Here is a 10,077-nt window from a genome sequence, read left to right as displayed (position 1 = left end):
TCCTTAGGCTAAATATTTACGGAAACCCCCCCCCCCCCACCTTGTCTTTCAATCGATTGTTTGTGTTCAATAATGAATTCATTGTTTCTTAGCTTTGATCACATACACTAATTCATATAATTGAGTTCGGCTGGGACCCACAGTTGTTGACCTCGAAGAGTGCCTAACACCTTCTCTTCGAGGTAATTTCAAGCCCTTACCCGATCTTTGGTGATGCAAACTAGTCAAAAAGAGTTATCTGCGAAATAGGAGCCCTAATGCACCTCAACCCCGTTAGGTGGCGACTCTCTCTTTTAACACCCTTCCTTAAAAGAGTTATCATGTGTCGAAACCCAATTTCGCAAGAAAAAGGGACACGACACCTGAACCATAGCTTCCTTGACCACGGTGTCTACTTGAGTAGTAGCATCAGGCACTACCTTGACATTCTTGATAGATTTTCTTGGAGTAGACTTGACCTTGGTTGACTTAGTTGTATTTTTTGCGGTAGGCACAAATGCAGGGCGGTTAGTTTTGGAAGTGAGGGTACAGTGGAAGTAGGGATGGTGAGAGTAGCGGCAACATGGGATAATGATGTAGGTACAATGGAGGATATCGATGGAGAAGGAGCAGGTGTTGGTGCAGATTCACTTGATGGCTTGATATTTTTCTTTGACTTGGGCTTCATATTCTTGGATTTTGCTCCAGTCTTGGATGATGATTTGGCTTTAGAGGGGGTTTGGCTAGATTTAGGCCTTGTGATTAGAGAAGAGAAACGATAAAGGGAGAAGAAAGAATTAGTTCTTGATATTTGTTCTTGGTTCTTGCTTAGGGTTTGAGTGAAATAATAAGGTATGAGAAGCTGATCATAAGGGTATTTTAAAGACGTTACTCCTGATTTGAGTAGAAGAGAAAGGGTGACCGAATTTGAGTTCTAACGGGACTCTTATAATGGTTACTTTTACTGTTAGGATTTCAAGAGTAATTAAACTCTAGTTGCTCAAGGATTCCCCCTTATTCTTTGACTAGAAGACAACTAGAAGTGATTCTAGTAGGATTGGAAGTCTGAGCATAGCAATAATTTAGTATATAAGTCCAGTGAATTAAGACAAGATGGCACGTACCTGAGTCGAAGAACCAAATCCTTATTAACTCCTTACTTGTTTTTGCAATAAAGCTTCAGCAATTCACAATAGTATCATGAAACATAGTTATCAGTCAGATTTTCTAAGCATGTGTGTGTGTTTAATACAAGCACGAGTCTGAATCAAACACATTGTACTTGACTATCTACATCTAATTATACTTTTTCTAGCCAATCATTAGGGTTCAACTAGTTGGAAGTATTGATTAGACCTAGTTCTAGTATGTTCCTTTTAAAGTGATCCCTACTCAGAGCTTTATTAGAAATATCAGCAATTTGATCTTCAGTTTTACAAAAATTAATTGAGATATTTCCCTTTTCAACATTGTCTCTGAGAAAGTGGTGTCTAATGTCAATGTGCTGGGTTCTCTTGTGCTGACATGGATTTTTAGCAGTGTTTATGGCACTAGTGTTATCACGAAAAATGGTAACATAATCAACAAAATACCATAGTCCCGTAGGTGTTGTCTTATCCATAGCAACTGAGCATAGCAGGATGTTGCTGCCACATATTCAGCCTCAACTGTGGATAAGGCTACTGAGTTTTACTTCTTCGTTCCTGAAGTACTTTTCCTGTCAACATGAAAACATGCATAGTCAGCATCAACATAACCAACTACATCAAAACTATACCCTCTGGGATACTATAGGCATAGGTTAGGGGTCTCCTTGAGATAGTATCCTCTTGACAGCCTTCATGTGAGATTTCTTGGGATTTGCCTGAAATCTTGCACACAGTCCCACATTAAATACAATATCAGGCCTGCTTGTTGTGAGGTACAACAGTGGCCCAATCATTCCTCTATATAGTTTTTGTTCAACACTTTTCCCTTCTCCATCAAGGTCCAGTTGTGTTGCAATGGAAATGGGAGTATCACTGGACTTAGAGGAGTCCATGTTGAATTTCTTCAGCAGTTCCTTGATGTATTTCTGTTGATGTATCATGGTTACAGTAGGTGTTTGCTTGATTTGCAGCCCCAGGAAGAAGTTCAGTTCACCCATTATGATCATTTCAAACACATTTCCCATCATCTCAGCAAATTCCTTGCACATTGCTTTATTAGTATCCCTAAACATAATGTCATCCACATACACTTGCACAATCATAATATTCTTGCCTTTGCTCCTTAGAAACAGAGTGTTGTCCACCTTTCCTCTTACAAAGTTGTTCGATAAGAGGAATTTTGAGAGTCTTTCATACCAAGCTCTTGGAGCTTGTTTTAATCCATACAAGGCTTTATCTAACTTGAACACAGAGTTAGGAAATTCTTCACTTTCAATCCCAGGAGGTTGTTTGAAAAACACTTCCTCTTACAAATAACCATCCAAGAAAGCACTCTTTACATCATCTGATACAAGGTGAATACCATGTGTGCAGCAAAGGCTATCAACATTCATATAGCTTCCATTCTAGCTACAGGTGCAAACATCTCATCATAGTCAATTCCCTCCTCTTGATTGTATCCCCAAACCACCAGGCTGGCCTTATTCCTTGTGATATTTCCTTGTTCATCCAGCTTGTTTCTGACACCCATCTGGTACCTATGACAGCTCTCTTCTTGGCTCTTTGTACCAAGTGCTAGACCTTGCTTCTTTCAGACTGATTTAGCTCCTCTTGCATGGCTATAATCCAATCTAGATCCTTTAGATCTTCCTTGATGGTCTTAGGTTCAACCCGTGAGAGAAATGTTGTGAGTGCACGTAGATTTCTCAGAGATGACCTGGTTTGCACTCCTGCATTTTGATCAGAGATGATGTTCTCAAGAGGATGTGATCTTTGATGTTTCCATGGCCTGATCTGTATACCCAGAGAAGATTCACCCAAGGAGTGACCCAAAGGAACATGGTGATGGAGTCTCAAAGGAATCAGAACCTCAATATGAAGATGGATCCGGAGACCACAAGGAAATTGACAGTGATCATGAGGAACAAGAAGAAGAGAGAACTACTCTGACTGCTACCAGACTGATGAAGCCATTATATGCCTTACTATTGTGGAGAGTAACCCAAGAAAATTTCCTCATCACTTCGGTCATCAAAATTACCTAGAGCTTCTTTACCATTATTATGCATAAAACATTTGCACCCAAATGCTCTCAAGTGAGTGTTTTGGGTTTTCTCCCTTGAAGTAACTCATAGGGAGTTTTCTCAAGAATGGGTCTGACCATGCATCTGTTCAGCAGGTAACGGGCAGTATTGACTGCCTCAGCCTAGAAACTCTTTGGCAATCCACTAGCAATCAACATGGTTCTCCCCATATCCTCTAAGGATCTATTCTTTCTTTCTACAATCCCATTTTATTATGTACTTCTAGGTGCAGAGAAATTATGATCAACACCATGTGAGTTACAGAATTCAAGGAATTTAGAATTTTCAAATTCAGTTCCATGGTCTGTTCTTATACTTAATACATTGCACCCCAATTTTTGTTGAATCATCCTGACAAATACTCAGAAAACATCAAAGGTTTTATCTTTAGATCCCAAAAAATAGACTCCATGTATAATTGGAGAAGTCATCTACAATCACAAAAACATACCTCGTACCTCCTCTGCTCCTCACTCTCATTGGTCCACATAGTTCCATGTGAAGGAGTTCTAGAGGTTTGGAGGCGGTGACAACCTTTTTAAATTTAAAATGTGACCTTACATGTTTCCCTCTAACACATGCATCACAAACCTTGTCTGAGGAAAACTCATCTGAGGAGAACTCAAAGGTTTCATCTTTAGATCCCAAAAACAGAGTCCATGTATACTTGGAGAAGTCATCTACAATCACAAAAACATACCTCGTACCTCCTCTGCTCCTCACTCTTATTGGTCCACATAGGTCCATGAGAAGGAGTTCCAGAGGTTTGAAGGCGCTGACAACCTTTTTAGATTTAAAAGGTGACTTTACATGTTTCCCTCTAACACATGCCTCACAAACCTTGTTTGAGGAGAACTCAACTTTTGGTAGACCAAGGAACAAGTCCTTTGCTGCCAACTTGTTGAGTTGAGAAAGACTGGCATGACGCAGTTTTTTATGCCATAGCAGTGGATCATCTTCCACTACACTTAAGCATGTGTGCTCACTCTGGGGAAGTGACATAATCGATATCTTGTAAACATTGATTTGTCTCTTACCTTTTAAGACAACTTCATCAGTATCAAGATTAGTGATGGTGCAGATTTTTGAATTGAATTCTACTTCATTTCCTTTGTCACACATTTGAGAGATGCTAAGAAGATTGTGTTTATGTCCTACCACATAATATGCATCTTCTATAGCATGAGAGAGTGACTTACCAACCTTGCCAATACCTTTTATCTAGCCTTTTTCCCATTTTCAAATGACACACTCCCTCCTTGGAAGGTTGTCAGTGAGAGGAAGTTTTTCTTTTTTCCAATCATATGTCTTGAGCATTCACTGTCTAGATAACAGTCTTGATTGTTACCTCTCACTTTAGCCTGCACCAGAAATCACAAGTTAGTCTTGGGAACCCAGAAAAGTTTGGGTCCCTTTTTGTTTGAAAAGGGATGACTTGGATCTCTTCTTGCCCAGAATGGAAGAGGATTAGAAGCTATTTTCTTATTAACCTTAATCCACTTAGTATAGACAAGAGGCTTGGCTTTTGGCTCCTCTTCCTTCTTCATAGTTTTTGCAATACCAAAGGTGTTTCTAAACTGGGCATGAATTAAGGCAGGACAAGTGTCTCTAAATTATCCTACCTTTCTATAATGAGTGCACATTTATTATCAGAAATTCCTACATACTTTGGATCAAACATGGGAACAGGTTTTCTATAGCCAATTCCTGATTTGTTAGAGCTAGAGTTTTTATTCAGCCAATTCAAGGCATCAGAAGATCTATGCCATTTTCTTAGTCTATATAGTTCATAATTAGCCTTTTCTAGATTTTATTTCAGGACTTTATTCCTACATTTAGCATCACAAAGACTATCTTTAGCCCTTTTTAATTCTTTTTCAAGCTTATCCTGCAGATTACTCATTTTTCCCTGACCATGTATATTAGGAGACTTCTCATTCTTATAAGTAAGCTCAAGAACCTAGTTCTTAAGGTCTTTAACCCGTCTCTCTAGATTAGCTTTGTCAGATTCAAGCTCTTTGAGATCAAGTTTGACACATGAAAGATTGCTTATTAACTGATCATTTCCAGCACTCCTTTTATCCATTTCACTCATCATAGTCACAATTATGGCCATCACTTGTTTTTTAGACATATCATGAATGTTTTCTTTCAAGTTATAGATACTTACTTTGTCACGCCCCGAACCTGGGCCTGGACGTAACACGACACTCGGTGCCTGACTACGTGTGACCGGGCGAACCAACTGGCTGGCTGAATCAACATGTGATATCATAACATACTGAATGGGGAAGATAAACTAACACATGTTGATATACTAAAAGTCTGGATGATATAAATCACAGTGCGGAAATACTGATAATTGGTGACTGAAATGATAACTGATAACTAAAATGATAACTAATAATTGAACTGAACAAAGGAAGTAAGGATATGAATACTCCCTCTTCTAAACGATGAACAACCTGTTTATCTGAATAAATAAACTGCGGCCTCAGGCCCAATATATATATATATATATATATATATATATATATATATATATATATATATATATATATATATATATATACATATGCACAACTGCGGCCTCGGGCCCAAGTATACGTATACATAACTGCGGCCTCAGGCCCAAAGATGCATAAAGCATAAACTGCAGCCTCAGGCCCAAAGATGCATATAGCATAAACTGCGGCCTCAGGCCCAAATACAGGTGTTCAACATTCAGGGATTTAAAATCAGGAACTGAGAATCATACTGCAATACATGATAGTAAAATACTGAATCACACTGAGTTACATGATACTGGAATACTGGATCACACTGAGTTACATAATACTGGAATACTGAATAGGACTAGACCGAGACATGTATTCTTGAAGAGATTATGAATACTGAAACTTCAACTATTTATGGCATACTAAGTAATCTATACTAAGACTCGGGGGCATCAAACCCAAGTCTATATTGAATACGCACTAAGCTCACAACGTTCAGAACGAAGTCATGAACGAGTTATGAAGCTAAAGAATAGAAGTTCTACAACTATTCAAGGAACTAGGCTAAACTATATTTCTGAGGCAATTAGTAACGTCGTAAAAGAAACGTAGTGTAGGAAGAATCATTAACATTCCCAAACATAGAGAGTTAGCCTCACATACCTTAACTTCCTGCTCTTGAGCGTAATACAACGTTTGTCAACCCTTTCAGCTTTAATCTATAGCAATACAAGTCAAAAGGATTCCATATTAGCTATGATGCTCATGTTTTGGTCACTTAAGTATCTTATCAAACACTTGGTAAGAATAAAGCTTCATAGTCCTTAGTAATGGTTTCTCTACACCCAATAACCCATTCTTTTGTTCCTAGATAAATTCTAAAGTCTCAAATGGTTATTATTAACATTATTCTTTATCACCCATAAAGTAAGCAACACCCTTAACCAATAATCAACAATCAACACCCCAAACCTATAATCGTTCATGCTTTTCTATCAAACCCATCAACTCATATCTCATGAACTAGGGTTTAAAATCATTAAACCAATGCTAGAATCAATTAGAGGGTGAAGACATTACCTTTTTGAAGTTCAAACCCTTTGAATTCGAGTTCTAGGCTTCCTTCTCTCAACAATGGTGTCCCAATCGAATATCTAATGATATGGAGGGTTTACCCATGTTAATAAGATGATGGGAAATTGAAATTAACTTAGAATCACCATTAAAACTTACCTTGGGTGGTGGAAGGACCCTTAAGGAGTTAAGTTTTTGAGAGTTCCCCTTTCTAGAGCAAGTTTTTATGTTTTGGAGCTGTGGGGGATGAAGTAGGGCTTTAAAACGAGCCCCCATGAGTGTGCCCACGCACCTGTAGACCTGACCGCACTACTGACCGTGCAAACGGCAGTAACACTGCCTCAAAAGAAGCGCGACCGCGCTAGGGGCGCACTCAGGGCACGCATATCGCATACTGTTCTGTAAAACGCGCATAGCATTTTGCACAGAGATCCGTTCGGGCTCCATAATATATCGTTGGAAATCTATTCCAAATTCCTAAACCTTTAATGCTTTGAGTTTTCCCTAATTTATTACACATTTTCACTAAACCCAGCTGGAAGTCAGACCTTCTGCAAACTTAGTCAATTTTGTCAAATCTTATGCACCTCACTTTCCATCTTGATTTTGAAACAACTATTTTACCATAATCATCCTAATGGGACTTCACATGTCCAAAATATAACCTTGCTACTCCTTTAATTCATTCATACCTAAGCCGAATTTACGGGGTGTTACATTATCTCCCCCTTGGGATCATTCGTTCTCGAATGATTGTCCTGACTGTAACTTCTGCTAACTCCAGACCTTAAACGGGTCTGGTGGAAACATGAACTTTCATTAACACTTGTATACTAAACTGAATGAATACATGATTACTGAACTAAATGACTACTACATTGACTGAATATTGGTCTGCCATGGATATGTGAATACTGAACTAACATGAATATATGAATATTGAACTGGCACGAATATTTGAGTAATCTGAGTACTAAGCTGGCATGAATGTCTAAGTATTAGACTAACATGAGTAGCTGAGTATTGAGCTGACATTAGTATCTGAGTACTGAATTGACATGAGTATATGAGTACTGAACCGACATGAGTATCTGAGTACTGAACTGACATGAGTATCTGAGTACTGGAAACTTGAATGTTATAACATGATACGTGAAATACTGGTTATACCACCGTTAATTCTGGTGGCAACTCCAACTCACAAGCTATTTGACCGATCTTTTGTAGGATCATATACGACGTGATATATTTGGGACCGAGCTTTTCTTTCTTCCCAAATCTCATAACGCCTTTCATAGGCGAAACTTTCAGAAACACCCAATCATCAACTTGGAACTCTAACATCTTCAAACGCTCTTGAATCAGCTTAACTTTCTCTATAGTCTGATAGACCAAATTTGGTCCCAGCAGCTCTTCTTCACCAGCTTTGAACCAACCAATTGGCGATCTACACCTTCGCCCATATAGAGTCTCTCACAGTGCTATCTTGATACTAGAATGGTAGGTTATTATTAGCAAGGTCAATGCGAGGTATGTGAGTATCCCAATCACTTTTAACATCAAGGACATATCCTCAACTGTTTGAATAATGCGCTCTGCCTGGCCATCTTTCTGAGGATGAAAAACTTGTTCCTATTCCTTTCTGAAAAAACGTCTAAACGTTCATTTTAAACTGAGCACCACAGTCCAAAATGACGGACAACGGAGTCCCATGCAATCAGACAATTTCCTGAATGTATAACTTGGTATAATCTTTTGCTGAATCTGTAGTCTTTACTGGCAAGAAGTGTGCTGACTTGGTAAGTCGATTTACAATCATCCAATCAAATCATGCTTTTAAAATGAGAAAGATAATCACGTTATAAATTTCATATTTACCATCTCCACTCAAAATATGTGTATTATGTGATAAACACTAGGCTTTCTGTTGCTCGACTTTCACTTGCTAACAATTTAGACAATTGTCCGCAAGTCTGCGACGTTCTTTTTCATGTCGTTCAACCAATCAATCTCCTTGGTCATGATGCATATTTGGGGAACCTGGATGGAAAGAATACCAGGAATTATAGACTTCTAACATGATCTTCCCTTTTTAAGTCCATCTATTTCTGGAACACACAATCTATCTTGGTACCTCAAAATACCATCATCTCCCCCTTATTCAAAAGCCATCGTTTTATACTTGTGAATCTCCTCTTCAACTGTAACACGTAGGGATTACCAAATTATTTCTCCTTCTCTTCGGCTACTAATGGGGAACAAGTCCTGTTCTAGACAACAACTCCGTCATCTTCGGAGTCCGAAGTCAAACTCCTATCTTGGCTGGTGAACTTCTTTCACCAGAGTTCTCTTATCTATCTCAATCATGAGTTATACTTCTCACACTTTATCTTCTTAAGCACTTCCTGGAAACACTTATAACATTGTTGTGACCTAAGTCTTTGACCAGTACTCCGAAGACTAGAGTCTCGTGCAATGGCACTACCCCCGTGACACATAAATAGGCATGATTTTATAACTTTTCTGTGATCACTTTATCATCAATAACTAAGCTCGGTGATCATTCTACTCACTTTGTGTTTCTTACACATGCTATACATAATCCCCGTGGTAATTATACAATTTTCCCTCTAAGTGCACTTACTGATGGTTTTCACATCACCCCTTAGATCAAAGGTATTATACTTGTGGATCCTTCTCTTTTTGTTGGGATCCAAATAACTTTCCTTATTTTCTGCAATTCTTTGCACTCTACGTAAATGACGACCCATCTTCCAACTTACTTCTGAGAAATCTTTCTTACTAGGAAAAACTAAATTACTTACATAAACGGAAAGCTAATGTATTCACAGCTATCATACACAATCTTAATGATTTAACTCTGCTCACACTGTCAATCCTGGAGAACCCACATTTCGGTAATCCTAAAGGCTATTCTTCTATAGTTTTCCCTCTTACTGCTAGCTAATTTTTTTTTTCAGTGTCACTGTATTTCGGGTTTAACTTAAACTCTTCGGGTTCTAACACACGTTCGGTATTTCAAACTGTCATCAACTCACTAGAGTTAACCTGGCTAAGTAAATCAAATTATACCTTTACTAGCTCTGCTGAAAGTGCTAATTCACTGTATCAACCTAAAACTTACTTATTATCCTTTTTCTAACACCTGCTAGCATCATATTTTCTTCTCCTGCTTTGCATAACTAAAGTTTCCTAAAATCCCTCACCATACGACCTTATTCTACGATCGCATACTATCCTTTTTTTCTAAACTATGTGCATGGATCACGCTTA

General features: G+C 38.4%; 1 protein-coding gene across 1 annotated transcript; it reads right to left on the bottom strand.

Moving 5' to 3' along the window:
- Nucleotides 1-2,702: 2,702 nt before the first annotated feature.
- Nucleotides 2,703-4,333, bottom strand: LOC109208237. Its single transcript, XM_019371307.1, has 2 exons — nucleotides 3,803-4,333; nucleotides 2,703-2,921 (listed from the first exon to the last, which is right to left on the bottom strand). Exons 1-2 carry the CDS (start codon nucleotides 4,331-4,333, stop codon nucleotides 2,703-2,705), a joined length of 750 nt encoding a protein of 249 aa, XP_019226852.1.
- Between the last annotated feature and the right edge of the window lie 5,744 nt (nucleotides 4,334-10,077).

Source organism: Nicotiana attenuata, unplaced genomic scaffold (assembly GCF_001879085.1).
Source record: "Nicotiana attenuata strain UT unplaced genomic scaffold, NIATTr2, whole genome shotgun sequence".
Lineage (NCBI taxonomy): Eukaryota > Viridiplantae > Streptophyta > Magnoliopsida > Solanales > Solanaceae > Nicotiana > Nicotiana attenuata.
Note: the sequence above shows the minus strand (reverse complement) of the source record. Positions and strands in the feature narration are given on the sequence as shown.